The sequence below is a fragment of the Simochromis diagramma genome, unplaced genomic scaffold (genome assembly GCF_900408965.1).
Source record: "Simochromis diagramma unplaced genomic scaffold, fSimDia1.1 OVJJ01000618.1, whole genome shotgun sequence".
Taxonomy (NCBI): domain Eukaryota; kingdom Metazoa; phylum Chordata; class Actinopteri; order Cichliformes; family Cichlidae; genus Simochromis; species Simochromis diagramma.
The window spans coordinates 471,798-490,873 of record NW_024387423.1 but is presented as its reverse complement, the minus strand read 5'-3'; the positions used below and the strand labels follow the sequence as shown (position 1 = coordinate 490,873).

At 40.5% G+C, this 19,076-nt stretch overlaps 1 protein-coding gene across 3 annotated transcripts in view; it reads left to right on the top strand.

The window, feature by feature from the left end:
- The window catches only part of gask1a (golgi associated kinase 1A), an 80,613-nt gene extending 62,100 nt beyond the window's left edge, over window positions 1-18,513 (top strand). For all 3 annotated transcript variants that reach the window (XM_040013046.1, XM_040013044.1, XM_040013047.1), the window contains exons 4-6: window positions 3,080-3,202; window positions 10,942-11,045; window positions 17,347-18,513. In XM_040013046.1, coding sequence (XP_039868980.1) covers window positions 3,080-3,202; window positions 10,942-11,045; window positions 17,347-17,551 — 432 coding nt within the window. In that variant the 3' untranslated portion in view covers window positions 17,552-18,513. The remainder of the gene's footprint in view (window positions 1-3,079; window positions 3,203-10,941; window positions 11,046-17,346) is intronic.
- The last annotated feature ends 563 nt before the right edge of the window (window positions 18,514-19,076 follow it).

Genomic DNA, 19,076 nt, shown 5'->3' with positions numbered 1-19,076 from the left:
ACACACTCTAAAGCACTTATCTGGCCAAGATTAAAAGGCGTTAAAGTCCACATTATTTAAAATTTCATGAAGGATGTCATCCCTAATCTTGCTAGGCTTAGATTACAGGAAGTAAAAGAGACTTGGCAGCAGGTAAAAAATAGCCAAGAGAACCTTTTGTTCCATGGAAAGTTCCATGATCACTTGAGTAAATTGCCCAGTTACCTCAGCTATTTGAGTTAAATATAGGACTTAGAATATCAGGTCACAGGCAGTTCTCACAGTAGTTGCACCGCTTTTTCACACTGAAATGTAAAAGCTGTGTTCAAATACTTTGCTGCATAGAAATAGAATGAACTTCAAAATATATGAAACCACATTCTCTCATTTCACTAGAACATTAAAAGGTTCTATTAATTCATCTGCAGTCGCACTTGTACATGCTTTCATTTTTCAATATGTATGGTTTCAATGACTATATCTTATATACAACTGTGCACAGACGTGCTTGTGTGGAGTGCAGTCCTGTCCTGTATACATGTAACATGACGTTATCTGCAACTATTCTTTTTCAGTTGTGTTAAATCCATTGTCTGAAGTCAACACAACAGAAGTATAATACCAAACTCTGATTTCAGGCACTGGCCTGGTATGTCAGTAGAATTTAAATTCACTTAAACAGATGTCACATTAGGTTGGACATTTCCCAAATATCAGGCATAGTCTGAGTTGTTCATAACACCAAATGTGTTTGCATATTTTTTGGCAGCGATCACTGAGTATGCAGTGTAGAATATTCATGTCTCATAACCAAAGCTATGAATTTCACTTTTAGCCCTAATCAGTGCTTCTCTTGTTTTGAACACAGATACTAAATGTGAGTCTATTTTTTAACTCCATGAGATTATCTGTCAGGCCAGCAGCCAGAAGCAGATAAGTGGCTGGGGTGATGAGCAAGCAGGACTAACCCAAAGCTCCATGTCTTTTCCTTTGTAAGCATTGATCTTTATTCCAAATCATTTGGCCAAAAACAGTAAGATGTAAAATAACAGACTATAAGGAGGGCAGAATGAAGTCAGAGATTCTTCTTTTATATGCGTTATTTGAACTATTTTTTGAACTATTTTTTTTTGCTCTCATACTGTTTAGAGATCTACTCCATAGTACTCATAGTACCAAACAGAGATGGGCAGTAACGCGTTACTTGTAACGCGTTACTGTAATCCGATTACTTTTTCAAGTAACGAGTAAAGTAAGGGATTACTATTGCAAAAACGGTAATTAGATTACCGTTACTTTCCCGTAGGAACGCTGCGTTACTGCGTTACTAAAACCGTGATTTATTTTGCGAGAATGTCTCATGACAGTGACGTAAGCGAGTGCGGCGTTCGTGACAACAGCTGTGTGTAGATCAACAATGGATAATATATCGAGTGCGGGAGAGAGTGTGAGCGTGCAGCGTTTAAAGCGTGGAAGTACTGACCTTACTTTGAGTTTGATTCCATAAAAAGTGACAAAAACATTAGCATCCATTAGCATGGTGCGTGGGAAGAAAACTTCTTTTTACAGCAAAAAAACCCCTAAACTTCCAAGCAAGCACCGAGTGCGCAACGACGTAATGGGAAACTCACAGAGAAACTCGCGGATTCTTCCACTGACCGCTGCGGCACACCTGCACCAGGGTAAACCTCCGCGTACTCTACTCCTGCTTTACAGGTGAAAATAGAGCAACAGGACCGCTGAGTCTTTGATTTTATTTATTTTCTGCTGTGTTTTACTTGCATCTATTTGAAAGACTGAGTGTAAACACACAAAAAAAATATTTTATGTGCTGGAATGTGCAGAAAATAGGTTTGAATATTAAACAAATTTCTTCCAGTCAGAGAATGTTGCATACAATTAAATTTTTGCTTGATGCATAAAGTTAAAAGATTAAAACTAATAAAACAAGTTTTAAAAAGAGACTTTTCCATTTGATTACATTTTGTATGATGGATTATGTAGAAAAAGTAGAATTGGGCTGAAAGATCTATCGCTTTATCACCTCTTCAGGTTGTAAATCGTGTTTTTAAAAAGTAACTAAGTAATTAATTACTTTTGAAAATAAGTAATCGGTAAAGTAACGGGATTACTTTTTTGGGGAAGTAATCAGTAATTAGTTACTGATTACTTTTTTCAAGTAACTTGACCAACACTGGTACCAAATGCTTTGGGCTTTTAATAAAGATTTTAGTACTGGTTTGGTTTTATTACTGGTTACTTCCTCCCTACCATTGCTAGATGTTGCTCATAGGGTCTATATCTTACAGTATAAAGTGACCTGAGAAAGCTGTTGTTCGATACCGGTGCTGTAACTAAATTGAACTGAGAAAGAATTCTTAACAAATTAGTAAACATTATAATTTCAATTGTTTGTAACCAGTAAATAACTGTTAGCAGAGTTTTATTCACTATCAATTAATAATCATTCAATTGTGTTACATTAAATCTGATATTGATAATTCTACAGCTAAAGCCTCCACTCAGTGTTAATTTACTGTGTCATAAAAAAATATGTATTTGTTTAAATCATATTTTATTTGATAAATTACAATTAAAAGATCAAAGTGGAAATTTGCATGTATTACACAGTGCCCTTGTATTAATTCCTGAACTACAAATCACTTGTCTTGAATCACTGCAATATTTAATATGTTTAAATATTAAATATTATTCTATATAGTTTTCATCCTAAAAAAAACTATATTAGTGCGACTGTTTGTATTTCTGTCTTAGCCAAGCTTCATTATTGCAGCACTAAGTCTGAGGGGCACTCTTGGAGCAACTATTTTAGAGACGTGCTTCCTTTGCATATACTCGACCTTTCTACTGAGTATCACAAAGTGCAACCTGGTAGCTTTTGCACAAACATGTTGACAGACAAACAGAAAGGCAAACAAATGCCCCTGAAAACTTTCTGCCGATGCATGTCCGCATAACAGCAGTTTGAGAATTCTTGCATTGCTAACTTTCTGCTAATTTACAGATCAAGGCTCTGCAGCAGAGGTCAGTTAGTAACCTCTAGGTCAATTATTATCATTGCATGTTCTTTGTTTTGCAGGTAAACGACCGGCTGGACAGGTACTGCTGTGGATTCATACCTGATCCCGCAGAACTCTGTGTGGAGAACCTGCTTTATGCAAAGTGTGCCAACACCAAAGACCTGCTGCTGGTTCACATCCTGGTACGTATCACAGCCTGCCCTAATGCTTTTTCATCCTGTCTAGTTGCTGCAGACAGTAGACCCTTACGTTTCCTCTTTGTTCCATTATCAAAGTAATTTATGTCCCGAGACACTACAAGGCAAACATTAATCAGTTATCTTCAGTCAGCAGACCACTTTACTGGTCACTGTTTGATGGATGTGATAGCAAACAATGCTTTTCTCTTGCCATTCTAAATTGTTATTTAATCAAAAAAACATATTTAAGTGTCGGTTTTCTGTTGTTGCCAGATCATTATTCATTATATCAGTGGGAATGTACTGAATAAAAACCACCTTGGCTCCCCAGTTTTCGTTACACAACAATTTGTTGCTGTCATTCTTCCGTGGAAAGACAATGGTTCTATATTTAAATGATACAGCAGGAGTGGATATTAAACTCTCCGAGTGTTGATGTATGTGTATTCACAGACAGAAAATGAGTTCAGAGCCTGGCAGATGTTACCGAGCTGGAGCTGATTATGCTGCATGTGCTTCATATTGTTTATAAGAATAGATAAAAGCTCACAGCATTTCCTGCAGGAAACAAGCTCTGCAGAGAGAGTCTTGACACATCTTAGCAGCACAAAAGAAGCAACATTAGGTACATTGGAACTCCACAGAAATTTAGACTCTTGAACAATATAAAGACAATAAAAACACCACGACGGCCCGTCAGTCCAAGTTAGTCCAGGTGTGTTGTTTTTGTACAAGCAGTCGGGTTGTGTGCTTTTGTGCTTTCTCTGGGTTAGCTGAACATCTTTGCACGCTTTGAGTGACACACAGCAGTCTGTTTCTAACATCTGTTTGTTTGTACGTCTGATGCAGTGGAGGGGTTTCTGGGCTGCATGTTCTCAGGGGTGCCGAATATCTTTAGTGATGAGGAAAAAAACAGTTTGATATATTAAATGTTGCTGCACATTTTTAATATTAATATAAAAATGAATGGTGTCCCTAAATCAACCGGATATTGTCCAATATTCCTTCAATAGGAAACAATAGCAGTTACAGGGGGCAGTTTTGAGGATGGAACTTAAGAAAAAAGACTTCAGAAAACACAATTTCTGCTTATGCTTTATATCTCCACTATATAATGTAGATAAGGTAAATCTATTTTAATGTCATGCTCTCCTCGCTTCTTATTTTCTCAATTAGTCTGTGTTTTATGTTGTTTTTATACAAGTTGCAGTCAGACAGTTCTGTGACATAAAAAAGTGAAACATACCACGTTTGTATTTGGCCAGTCTCCCTTTTTTATGAACCCTTGGGCAGCACTGTTGATATTTTAAGATTACAGGTGCACAACTGCACTTTCATCTCAAACACCAACTTCTATGTCAAGCCAACTTGACCTTCATTATCAGGGATAATCGCTGGTGATGAAATCTACATCTGCAGGTATGACCTAACAAGGGAATCGTCATTTAAAGGGGCCAAGACACCAGGAGCATGCATGTCATTTTCTTTACAGGTCACGGGATTGTGCACTTGTTCTTCCTGTGGAGTCTGAGGGAGAATGGTCAGGCTACCTGTGTATGATCAATACTAAAAAAATCAACATGAGCACAAAAGCTGAAATGGTAAATGGACTGATTCTTATATAGCGCTTTTCTACTCTCCCGGAGTACTCAAAGCGCTCTATACAACATGCCACATTCACCCAATCACACCGAATCTCACAAGCACTTTCTCTAATCCGAGTGCTTTCTAATGACATTTACACACAGTCATACTCCCTTGGATGCATCGGAGAGCAACTTGGGGTTAGTATCTTGCCCAAGGATACTTGACATGCAGGCTGGAGAAGCCAGGGATCAAACCACCAACCTTCCGATCAGTTGGTGACCTGCTCTACCTCCTGAGCTACAGCCACCCCAACCCCATCATTTTGGAATTAAGTGGATTCTTAATTCCAAAATGATGTTCCATGTGTAAACGTGCACCAATGATCAACCATAAAGACTCTGATTAAGAATGGAGATATGTACAGTAGTTTAATGACTGTGTGAGAGCATCACTGGCTTTATTTCCAGACTGCAGAGTGTACACAATGCATATGTCCAGGTGGGGATGATGTGTATGTGTGTGACCGGAGAAGGCAGATTGTGTTTCAGCTTTCTCGGGTGTGCGCTGTGCTCCTGACAGTGACCATGTTCACTGCAGAGATTTCACACACATAAGCTAAATGAGAGCTATCACCACGATCAATCACTTTGACGCTCTGTTCTGAAATTCTTTAATTCCCGGTGATGCTATCCTGGATATTAACCACTGATGATCTTCCTTAATGTGATGAGGAAGACTCACTACATTCATATTTGGGAAAGGTGCCCCAGACTTTTTCCTCATCCTGCCACATGCTGTCATTATCCTGTTAGCTGCTGTGAGCTACTCACCGTGAGTGTCGGTGTCAACAGTCCGACCCTCTGCTACGTTCTCCAGGAGTGTGGAAGTTGATTGTGAAACACTGAGCGGATGTTGAAATTTAATTTGGCTCACTGATACTGAAGTAACACTGCTGACATGAATGTTTATCATAAAATTAATGTTTTTCACGAAGTCTGCAAACCCAGTGCCAAAAGAGTTGGCACACTGTATAAAATGTCAGTAAAGAAAGAATGCAATGATAGAACATAAAAAATATATCAGATGTTTGAAGTATTTTCTCATTGTGAATTTAATGAAAGGAACACATCAGCCGGAGGAACATTTTGCACATAAGTCAGTAAGATAGGCAGCTGGTCAGTAATGTGATGGGTATAAAAAAGACTTTGGATATTTCATCATCAAAATATCCTGGGAGGCTGGAGCAATGACTCAGCGCAAAGGACGACACCAAATATTAATATTGGATGCCTGAGATCTTTGGGCTCTGAGGGCTCTGCATGAAAAACAGACATGAATCTGACATGGAAATCAGAGCAGGGCTCAGACACATTTCAGAAATAACTGTCTGTGAACACGTTTTGCTGTGCCATCCACAAATGGAGGTTAAAAAAGAAGCTGTATGTGAGCATGATCCAGAACCCTGGCTGTCTCCTCTGGTCCAAAGCTCATCTAAAATGGACCGAAGCAAAGTGAAAAACTGTTCTGTGACTAGACAAATTGAAATTTGAATTTCTTTTTGGAAAATACGGGCGCTGCATCCTCTGAACTAATAAGGAGAGTTACCATTCAGGTTGTATCATCATTTCCAAAGCTGATATGGGGGTGCATTAGTGTCTGCAGCCTGGTCATCTGGAAAGGCACAGCCAGTGCATCTATAACAAGAGCATGGCTTTGTAGTACGAGAGTCTGGGTCCTGGCCTGCCTGTACTTTAGACCTTCTGGCATATCATGAGCTGAAAAATATAGTTAGTTAAGACCCAAGATTGCTGAGGAGCTAGAGTCCTATATCAGACAAAAATAACAACATTCTTCTCCAAAAAGTTTAGCAGCTGCTCTCTTTCAGTTTCCAGATGTTTATGGACGAAGAGGGAAGCTACACAGTGGTGAATGTGGCCCTGTCCTGGCTTTTTTCAGATGTGTTGTTTTCATCACATTCAAGCACTATTTCTATACTCTAAATATACCATAATATTACCTAGTAAAAGATGCTAGACTACAGTTAAATCCATATTATGATCATTCTGCACCACTGCAAAACCTTATTTTGCCACTGAAAAGCAAACGTTCTATTTTGTAACTGAAATGCATGGACACTGTTATTCTGTGGCTAGCTTTATTGGAATGTGCATTTTATGGAGGAGAGTATTTGAATTGACAGTCAAACTAATCATCTTACTCTGCAGCTCTTGTGGCTGACACAGATGCTGTGTATCAGCCACAGCATCTGTATCATTTATTTGAAAGTCAGAGATGTTGTGAGGACAAGCAACGGCCTTGGATGGCTCAAAGCTATGATGTTTTGGCTCTGTCCCGTAACTCCTTAATGAGTTCCCCTGTCCCACATATTTCTGGTCCTTAATGATAGAGGTATTTTGATAAACAAAGCAGACTTAATTTACTTTGAAGCATCAGGGGGAAGAGGAGACTCCCAAAACAGCACAGTGAGGCAGACGAGTTTTTACAGTGAGTGATGCGCTATTAAAAAAGAAGAAAAAAATGACAAACCTAAAAATATGTCAATCAACATCATTCAGTAGCTTTTTGGGTTTTCTCAACTTTTTCCTGTTGTTGTGGTGAGCTTTACTAAGATTTGCATGTTTAGATAACAGCTTTGGCAACTTTAATTTTCTTTGTCACTAAATTATGTGCATGTGAGGTTAACAGTAAAATACTAGCAATTACATGTTCAGAAAATTTTTCTTGTAACCAAAAAATTGAGTTGACATATTTGGTTTGGCATTGATTTTTATGCCACGCCTGGAACCAGCCGGGGTTTTACATCAGCTTGTGATTTGGTTGAGTTGGTTGTTACAATAAAAAATGTCAGTTAAATATATTTAACTGACATTTTTTATTGTAACAACCAACGATTTATACAGGAAAATAATGACTATTAACAAGGTTGTCCAAACTTTTGCATCCCACTGTAATCGCCAAAATGCAGCTACTAATGGGACTCACACAAATCTAAAGTGTATTTTATTATCTGAATGTTACAATGTGTAATATTGGCTTTGATAAATGCTGGCAAGTTTATATGGCATGTAGCAAATCACAAGCAACCCACACAGGTGGCACAGTAGCTAATTTCATTATCATGTGGACGGATCAGGATAGGATAATAAACAATGTATTGTCTTTTCCACACCCACATTGATTGACTCGCACATTGATTTATCCAGAAAAGGTTTTCATTATTATAAAGTATTCCATCAAATAATGTTCTCTAATGCTGGGCATACACTGTGTGATTTTTTTTTTTTTTTTTTTTTTTTTGCTCATTTTGGGCCGATTTTTCAGTCGTGCGACCGTTTTGGTGATCGGCCCGAGTTTGGCCTTCATCGTGTGTTGTGCATCGTGTAGTATACGTGGGGTAACGAGAAGCGATTAACACCTCATGACCAGCTCCCGATCATCGATCACTTGGTCGTAAGAAAATCAAACCTGTTTGAAATCCTGTCGGCCGTCGTGAGGGTGTCACCGCAGACTCTCACACTGCGCACACGCAAACACAGAAATGAAAGTGAAAAGACGGAGCAGCACAGCGGTGCAGCGTATGATCTGGACACAAGCGATGGAGGCACAACTTGTAGAACTTTGGCAAGCTCATCTGAGCCTTTTCGATGTGGCCTCACAAAATTTTCATGACCACAACAACCGTGAAAATAATTGGATTTACATTGCTGCTCAATCACAGCTGCCTGATCAATGTTTTTCATTAGCAATTTAGCAAAGTTGATGGTGGCGTGTCTGTGTGAGTGAAAAACAGAGAGGGAGAGAAAGGGAGAGCGAGCGACAGATTTTCTGTTATAACCTTCATGTTATGGACGCACAGTGTGAGCACTCAGGTCGCATCAGAGTATCGGGCCGTATAGTGTGAGACCCTGCATCATCACCTATGAAATTCTAACCCCTGTGAGTCAATCGTACAGTTCGAGCAGGGGCTGAATAACGCGACTGAAAAAAATTGCACAGTGTATGCCCAGCTTAACTGAATTGATTTATCCAGATTGTTGATACAACATCCAAGACCCCACCCAGTTTCTAGTATTTTCTAACAGTAGAGTCTGTCTTAATAGAAAATATCAGTTCTCATTGTTTGGCTGTTTCACTGCCATACTAATTTGCTAAGGGTACAGGGGAGGTCGTTAAATGTTTTGTTTATGAAGCGAAGAGTTCATGTCTGAAAAAGCCACTTGGGTTAATGTGAGAATGAAATACTGAAATGCTTAGAATGCAGTTTGACACGGTCCAAGTGGACTGTCGTGTGTCTTTCAATCTGTGTAATGGTGACACACTATTTAAAGAAACTGTTAAAGGTGAACTGTGGTTTCACTTATCTTTTTTATTTAGGGACACACATAATGTATTTTATCCCCTTTGTAAAGAAACTGCACAAAATTATATGAATCTGTTGTCACAATCTGGGTGAAGCAGACTGTGTGGAGTGAGGACCCAAGTGCTGACACTGACAGTGCTGAAACAGTACAAAACAAAAGGGTAAGGGTGAAACTAAACTATAACCAAAACTGTGTGATCTAACGCTAACAAAAAAAAACCTGGAACATGAACATTAAAACCTGGCATGAAATACCTGGACCATGAAGGCTTGACATGAATACATGAAATCCCCCCAGACTGGACAAGGAATGAATGAAAACTCAGAGACTAAATACACACAGGAGGTGATATGGTGACGTGGAAACACATGGGGAAGCAATGGTTTTACTTAACATAATGACGACACAGGGGAAGTGAAACTAAACACACTGAGCACAGAACACCAGAGCATTTCAAAATAAAACAGGAAACATAACGGGAGGCAGACATGGCGCACATGATAGACTAAGGTTGTGTCCACATTCATGGGCTGCATCCTCCTGAGGACCCGTCCTTCACGGTCTACGTGGGCTGGGTCCTCAGAAGGTCAGGTAGGCCGGAAGTAAACAGCTGTGAAATTGGACAGTCTAGCCATCAGATTTGCGTCACCGCTGTCTCGGTGGAGTTTAATAAACTCAGCTGTCTGCTCCTTGCTATCTAAAATATAACAGGACATATATCTCAGCCAAACCGATTTACTCACAAACAAATAAAACACTGAAAAAAGCCAAACAATAACATTTTTAGGTTATCTAAGTGACTTTTATATCACGTTTAACCTGAGTAGCAAAAGACCGCAGTGATCTGAAAATGATGCGCCGGGAGTTTGACGTTCTCGCCGGCTCTAGTGACCCTCGAGCTCCCAGCTAGCTATCGAGCTGGTGGATAACAGACGTTTCCGAAAACGTCGGAGCACTTTTGCAAATATGTGGTATCTTGATAAACCGAGCAGATATTTGAAGTTTACACAGCTGCATTCTCGCCTGAAAATATGTTTATTTTGTGACCCAGAAAGAGTAATAAGAGTAATATTAAAAACTTAGTAGCGGCCACCATTGTTGGAAACTGGAACTGGCTGGGCCGCGCTATGAATTCTGGGATATGGTGGGCCACGAAGGACACACCCGACCCATCCTTCAAATTCGGGGAAAAAGAGGACACATTTGTCGGCTGCATTCGGAGGAGTCTACAAATTTGGACAGCCTTCGTTGCGTCACTGTGATGTAATCTGCCTTCAAATGCGTCCTCAGGAGAAAACAGCCCATTAATTTGGACACGACCTAAGACACACGGACACAGAGGAAGAAGGGAACTGGAGATGAGACATGGACATAACTAAGCACAAACAGACCATGATGGCTGGGAGGAAAAGGAATGGTTCACAAGGGGAATACGTGCAAGCAAGGGGGAGATGGCAGACAAAAACAATACTGAAACGCATTAAACACAAGGGGGTGAAGACACTAGGGGGACTAATAGACAGAACCTAGGCAAAATAGAAATGAGCTTAAGATAACTAAATGAGACTTAAATATAAACCGTAAACATCAAAATATAAGAAAACAAAAAACACTGTGTCAAACGACCCAGGATCTGTAGTTTATCAGCTTTATTCATTCTTGTTAATATTGTATTACGTTTAATGTTACTCACTTCCAATCGGTGCACACTTCCTTCTTGGTGAGCAAACAGTAGGCTCTATGTTAACTGTGTATGTTTGTGTGTATTCTCAGGTGAGGAAGACGGATCCCTCCACACTGGTGTTTATTGATAATGCAGGGAGACCACAACAGTCCACAGACAACCTCAACTTCAAGCTGGTTGAGGGCATTGATGAGTGAGTATAAAACATTATGTCAGAGAAGAAGCAGGCAAATGAGATTTTTTTTTGTGTGCGTGTCCTTCAGTCTAGCAGTGAGGTTCAACAAATTACACCATGCCGATTGAGAAACTCATTTTAGCTCACAGCGGGTAGAAACAATGATGTAAGGAAATGTTCCAGGAAAAAATAAAACACATCCAGCAACATATTTCCCTGGTGACGTTTCTGATTTGAACAGCTTTCAAATCAGCAGCACAGAAACGTCCACTGGAAGCTTGTTAGATTTTTGTTACAATGTCTGTCTGATTAGATTAGCGTGCTTTCAATTAGCCTGCTATCCAGTATACTGAATGAATCAGCTCTGATAGAAATTCCCCTTTGTCTGTCACTTAGGATTACTAAGCTCTTCCATAAAATTCTCTTAAATATCTGAAGCCTGGACTTGGAGCTGAATGAAAATAGAATGTTAAAGTCACATATTATTTCTCATGACTGAAGATTAAAGAGCTAAATAAAAGAGAAACTTGTTAGTTTTCAGAGGTGTTACAGGACTATTTTTATTTTCTCAAAGTCTTACAACTTGCTGTATTTAATTAATATAATTACATTTTAATATACATTCATTTTCACATGGTAGTTATTCTTCCTTTTTTGTACACTTTATTGGGTTGAAGGTTTAATTTGAATTTATAAAATAAATTGTTTTTGTCAATAAATATGTCATTACTATACTGTTAAATTGTTCATGCTCATAATAAATATAGTGTGAAATATTGAAGTTAAATTAAGCCCAAAGCTCAGGCTTCAAACTTTGCTCTTTATGAGCAAAGAGTAGAACAAAACTTTCAGAAATTGAGCGTTTAGCAGAGTGCTCTTTAAGAGCAAAGAGTAGATTTGCTCATAAAGAGCTGGATTTGAGCTCAAAACGTACATCTTCTTTTATACACATATCATCTTTTTTTGTCCACAATAGCTGCAGCAGTGTCGGTCTACTGGAATTAGATTGAATTTCTTGGCTGATGAATAAAAAACATTAAACTAAACTACTAGAAAGATTTAGGTTCCAAAAGTTGTTTTTGTGTTTTTCTTTCTCTTTTTTTCTTTTTAGTGTGGTGATTTGTTGACCTTTGCTGCTCTTGCAGCACTAGAGAATGGCTAATATTGATGTCTCTAAAGCTTTTTGCTTATGACTTATTGATTCAGGAAGCTTGAATCACCAAATGGCTTTCCAACCTGACAGAAGTCTGCACTGCATTATCACAAAAATCTAGTATGGCACAGCACTGTAAAATAAAAAAGTAATAATAATAATGTATGGCCTCCCTTTTCCTTGTTTGTGAAAATCTTCATTACAAAATCTCTCTGTATGATTATTGATCTGTTTGTGAAAAATCACGCAGAGACTCAGAGGCAGAGAACTATGGACAAAACAAAATTAACTTCAGATAAATTGCAGACAGAACAAAAGGCACAAATATTTAAAGGCAACAACAGGAAATCTGGCTTTGTTTAACCCGAAGAGCCAACAAAACTGAATTAAAGAGCAGATTACAAACAATAAGTTAAACGCCATCCTTCCAGCAGAAAGAAGCAAACATGTAGTATGAACACTCACATGCACGACATCTCCTATACAGGAGTATAGTACTCTGTGTGAAAGCATGAACACAACAAATCAGAAAAGTCCAGAACACCATTATTTCAATTCAGTTCAAAAGATACAACAGCAATCAGTGCTTTTTGTGAGTCTGCCAGTGTCAGAGTTTTTATTGAAAAAATGACATATTCTTTCGATACAAAAACATGTTCATGCCTTTTTAATTTGTCATTTATTAAAGTTCTAAATATATATTTTACCTCAAAAGTACAGTTTTTAAATGTAATGTTGCTGAAACAACAAAATAATAAAAAATAATAAAAATCTATCTGATCGAGAAATCCCTCATCTTTGGAAAAGAGAGTTTATTACAGAGAAATGGCTCTTTCCAAAATAAAAGCTATACTATACCCTTCTTCTGGGCTATATTCTCAGCAGCATATTAAACATATCAGGTCCCCATAAGGAGAATCAGGTGCTAATGACTCGGGTAAAGTTTGTAGCATCCGTGCTTGTTGTTTTTGTCTGCTTCCACTTGTCTTTGCACTAGGATGATGTCGGCGTAAATGTGCAGTCATATTCATTGTGTTCCCACTAGTGCTGTCAGCGTTAATCTAGTTAAAATGACATTAACGCCATAACGCTGCAAATCTCCGTTACCGAGTTACCACGGATCGTCCCGTGTGTGGGGCTGGACGGCGTCAACACGTTGATGAGCTAACTGCGCTAACGCACTGCGTGGCACATCTAACATACTGTTTTACTTTTGTCCATGATGCGCTTACCTTCAGGGTCATGCTTGACATGAAAACCAAAATAGTTCCAAACGCCAGATCTGAATGAAGGTGGGGGAGGTTTAATTTTGGCTAGCGTTGAGGCAGTTGCCATGTTGCAACGAGCTTAGCTTCTGTCTTGCTAGCTTGCTCAGTGGATCTGCGCTCGACAGTGCAGCCTAGGCGGAGTATTTGAACGCAGATCCACTGAGCGCTCAACACAGACAGCATCGTCAGAAGAAAAGTTTGATACAACTTTTCTTCTGACGAAGAAAATTGTTTGATACATTTGCGTACCGAACCGAAAGCACTGTATCGAACGGTTCAATACCGATACGAGTATTGTTGCACCCCTAATATATATATATATATATATATATATACATATATATATGTATACACACACACAGTTATTTATTTGTAAAAAGTGTTTGGAATCATGCATGATTTTCGTTCCACTTCTCACGTGTACACCACTTTGTGTTGGTCTTTCATGTGGAATTCCAATAAAATTGATTCATGTTTGTGGCTGTAATGTGACAAAATGTGGGAAAGTTCAAGGGGGCCTTTTGCAAGCCACTGTGTACATATATATATATATATATATATGAAACCAAACTGGTTGAAAATTCAGTGAGTTCTGTTGATTTTATTTGTGAACACATGTCCATAAACATGGCTTGCCCATAAAAATATAACAGCACATCCGAGGATAAGAGTCAACCTTGAGGTGACTTTTAAAAATGCAGTTTTTAAAAGATTGTGTTGTATAGAATGCGACTTGTGTAATAATTAAACAACAGTCTCTTACACATCCTTAAGTTGAATTTCACCTTTGCAGAGTAAAGGGTATGTTATGCAGTGGGACGCATACAGTATGAAGGCCGGTAGAGTTTTCAAAACTTTATTTATATTTACACAAACTCAAAGAGAAGGACAACATGTTTTTTAATTGCTGTGTAGTTGTTGCTTTTTGATTTTCAAGGTTCAAGGTTCAAGGTTCTTTATTTGTCACATGCATAGTTATACAAGTATAACACACAGTGAAATGTAGCCTGACACGCTCCTCGACATGTGCAAAAAAATTGGGGGGGGGTGTAGAGGAAGAACATTATATATATATATATATATATATATATATATATATATATATATATGTAGTATATACATTGGGTGAATGTGCAGTAGTAGCAGCAAGCAGGTGAATTCTGTACATTAATATGAATAGACATCTGACTATTTTACAGGATAGACAATATAAACATATTTAAAATTAAAGGAAGTTGAAATGTACATTGTGCCTTGGTTTAGTGTCTGGAAGAGTCCTGTCTCAGTCAATTATAGATGATGTGAGAGGGCGGGTGTGTGTGTTTAGGGCACGGATGGCTTGGGGATAGAAGCTCCTCTTGAGTCTCTCTGTCCTTGCCCGGAAGATGCGGAACCTTCTACCAGATTGCAGAAGTTGGAACAGTTTGTTGCCAGGATGGGACGGGTCCTTCAGTATCTGCGCTGCTCTAGTCCGGCATCTCCTGGTGTAGGTGTCCTGAAGCGGGGGGAGAGCAATCCTGCAGCAGTGTTCTGCTGTACGGATCACTCTCTAGAGAGCTTTTTGGTCCTTCACACAGCTGTTCCCAAACCACGATGACATGTTCTGTGTGAGGATGCTCTCCACAGCGCCTGTATAGAAAATCCTGAGGATCTTTGGAGAGACCCCGAACTTCCTCAGTTGTCGTAGGTGATACAGGCGCTGCCTAGCCTTTTTGGTCTGGACCTGAATGTGGGCAGCCCATGTCAGGTCTGAGGAGATGTGGACACCAAGATACTTGAAGGACTGCACCCTCTCCACTGGAGCTCCATTGATGATAATGGGCTTGTAGTCTCTGTGCTGACCCCTTCTGAAGTCCACCACCAGCTCCTTGGTCTTGCTGACGTTCAGCTGGAGGTGGTTGTCCTGGCACCACGATGCCAGATTCTTCACTTCATCCATGTAGGCCGCCTCATCGTTGTTGGAGATGGCACCCAACATCACTGTGTCATCAGCAAACTTCACAATGGTGTTGGAGCCATGGGTGGCCACACAGTCTGAAGTGTAGAGGGAGTAGAGCAGTGGCGAGAGGACACATCCCTGAGGTGCTCCTGTGTTGATGGTGATGCTGTTGGAGAAGCACCTGCCCACCCTCACCACCTGAGTTCTGCCAGTGAGGAAGTCCAACACCCATGCACACAGACGGCTGTTAAGTCCCAGATCCCTCAGCTTTGTGAACAGTCTGCAGGGCACTATTGTGTTAAACGCTGAACTGTAATCAACAAACAGCATTCGCACATAGTTACCCTGTTTCTTGTCCACGTGGCTGAGAGTGGTGTGTAGGACGTGGGCGATGGCATCCTCTGTGGATCTGTTGGATCTGTAGGCGAACTGCAGCGGATCTGTGGTGTCTGGGATGGAGGAGGAGATGATGTTCTTCAGCAGCCTCTCAAACACCTTCATTACTACCGAGGTCAGTGCAACTGGCCGGTAATCGTTCAGGGATGAGGGTTTGCTGTTCTTGGGCACAGGGATGATGGTGGATCTTTTGAGGCATGTGGGGACCACAGACTTCGCCAGGGACTCGTTGAAGATGTAAGTGAACACACCTGCTAGCTGGTCAGCACAGCAGCGCAGCAGACGGCCGGTGATCCCGTCTGGCCCCGCCGCTTTCCTTGTGTTCACTCTCCTCAGTGCCGCTCGGACGTCATGCTCCGCGATGCTGGTCACCGGTCTCTCGCTGATGACGTCACTATCCTTGGTAGTCAGGCGGTAGATAGCATTAGCCGCCTGGCTAACCTCGAAACGGGCGTAGAACTGATTCAGCTCGTTGGTGAATGCAGAGTCAGCGTTGATCAGCGCAGTGTCCCTGGCTTTGTAGTCCGTAATGGTGCGTAGTCCGTGCCACATACTCCGTGTGTCGCCCTGGTGGAAGTGGGACTCCACACGTTCCCGGTACCGGCGTTTGGCATCTCTCACCGCACGCCGCACGCCGTATGAGGCCGCTTTGTAGGCGCTCATATCGCCAGTGGCGAGACCCGCGTTGTAGGAGGCGGTCCTGGCGTTTACTGCAGTGCGGATCGATCTGTCCATCCACGGTTTCTGGTTTGGGAATGTGGTGACTCTCGCAGTGGGGATAATCTCCTCCGCTAGCATATTGACGAAGCATACTGCTACTTCCGTAAACTCGTTGATGTCGACTGCGCATGCTCTGAACATGTCCCAGTCGACGTCGTTGAGTGCGTCCTGTAGCGTGGCTTCTGAGCTTCTTTTTTAGAAGAAGCTGAAATGGGGCTGTTAAGCCACGCCCCTGAGAGGTAATGAAGAAAAGTGTCAGCTTCCTTTTAATGAATCAGCCGGGTTCAAAAACTAATGATGGCTGAGGGAGTATCTGCTGTGTAATAATCACTATCAACATGAATTCTTCTTGTGACACAGAGTGACTCCACCTCTAGCACCATCACCAAGTCTAAAAGTGTACTCGTATATTAAAAATATACAGTTTGTGTGTAACTTCAACATTGAAGTAGAAGAGCATCCCAGCAGAATGAACCTTTTTTTGATAATCCACAAGTTTTCTTCTTATGCCACCCTCAGGCTAAGATGTCAGCCTTCAGTAGCCTTGTAGCCTTTATTCTAGCAGCATGCTCAGGGCAATCTTTTGAACTTTTCATGGTAAAGCATTTTCTTCTTTTAAAGTGTTCTGTACAAATCAGGCTTGTCGCCATTGTTTCATCCCTGGCACTGCTAAGACTGTGAGAAAACCTAAATCATGAGCAGGTTCTTTGTTTTTTCCTATATTGTGACGAATAAAGAACATGACGATCTTTAGAGTCTGCACACAAATATTTTAGTTTTCTATTCTGTGAAACAGCCATTAAAGCTACAACATATCAAAACCAATGTTATGTCTTTTGTCAGATTTCCAGAGAAAGCTGTGTCTGTGCTGCGCTCAGGCTGTCTGGAAAGTCTTCTGCTACGCTCCCTTTACACAGACAGGGAATTCTGGGACAGCCACGGCGGGTCCAGCGGTCTCGGGCCTCTCATCCACATGGTGGAGCAGAGAGGAAAAATTCTCCTGCAGCACATCAGGGACAAAAAGCTTCAGCTCAAGAGGGATCTGTGACTGACCTGATCAGGCCAACCTGGATTATAAAGTAGATGCAAACTGCATCTATTAGCTGTCGTCAAAGAGAGCAAGAGTCTCTGGAAGAAAAGAAGCCTGCAGCAATGAAATGCATTGTATAATTTAAAGCACAAACGTCATTAAGATTGAAAAGTGCGCCGAGGCACAATGAAAACAGATTTAGAATGGTTTTTGCAGTGCAGAGTCATCCAGGGCTTGCATGGTGGAATAAAATATTTAAATGTGTGCAAACAGATCAACAAAGCAACAAAGTGGACTGAAACACTGGGAGCTAAGTGCACTGTCTGGCAGCCCGAGCCCAGCAATTCATGAACATGTTTGACTTTTTCACTTCATAATACGCTTTTCATTCTTCGTTGGTTAGTCTTTGTGTTCTGTAGTATTGGCTGTACAGCAGATACAGTATTTTTAAAAGGTGCAACTGCTTTTAGGTCAGCTGGAGAGATGGACCCCTGTGCTCTTGCATTCTGGTCTGCACTTTGTAAAGATGCTAAAGGGCCCTCTAGACTGACCAAATGTCAGCATGTGGTGCTTTTAGAGTAAGACTGAGTTGATACAAAGCACTCTGAAACTTTCTAAAGGTATATTGCAATTTGCGTTATTTCACCAAGTCCTACCACAAAAGACAGTTCTGTTTTCACTTAAAGTTTAATGTCTAGGCTTCAAGCTCATCACTCCCACCACATATGATTCACACAGAAACTAGGGAGTGATGACTAAACATCCTCCCTGGAGCCTACAGGTTGATGGAGGTAGAGACCCAGGACAGCAGAGCCATTAATATGTCAGAGGGAGAAATGGGGAATTTGGGAATGAAGGAAGACCGCTAAGGTTTCGGCAGGTATATGACATAAGGAGAGATAGTGTGTATGACTTACCAGCCTGAGCTCACAAGCTTCACTCCATTTAATTCATTACAAAATAAAGTGTGTTGTCATGTCTCTGCTTTAGCCATTTTTATTGTTATTATTCAGGAAACAGATTCAAAACTAAACCTGAAGATGTGTCATTGTGTGTACCCCGTTAAAAAAAGAGCCAGCAGTCCTAAATTTGATTGACTCAAATTAGGGCTGGGCGATATGACCCAAAATTCATATCTCGATATTTTTTAGCTGGATGGTGATATACGATATATATCTCGATAAATTTTTTTTTAAAGCCATGATGTAAGAACAAAAAGAGAGTTGTTAGTCAAAGCTGTGGCCCAGATGTCACACAGGCACTTTTATTAACATACAGCGTAGATGTACATGAAGAAATTACTCAAAAATAAATTATCAGCATTTATTAAATCAGTGGTTCCCAAACTTTTTTTGCTAGGCCCCCCTTTGTTTTACAAGAAAAATGTTCATATTCAGCTATGCTTCATCTCCTGCGCCCCCCCCTGCAATGGCTCTGCGCCCCCCCCCCCCCCCCCCCCCCCCTAGGGGGCGGGCCCACACTTTGGAAAGGTCTGTATTAAATAATAATGCTCCATAAATAAAAGAAAACAATGTTGTTTTTG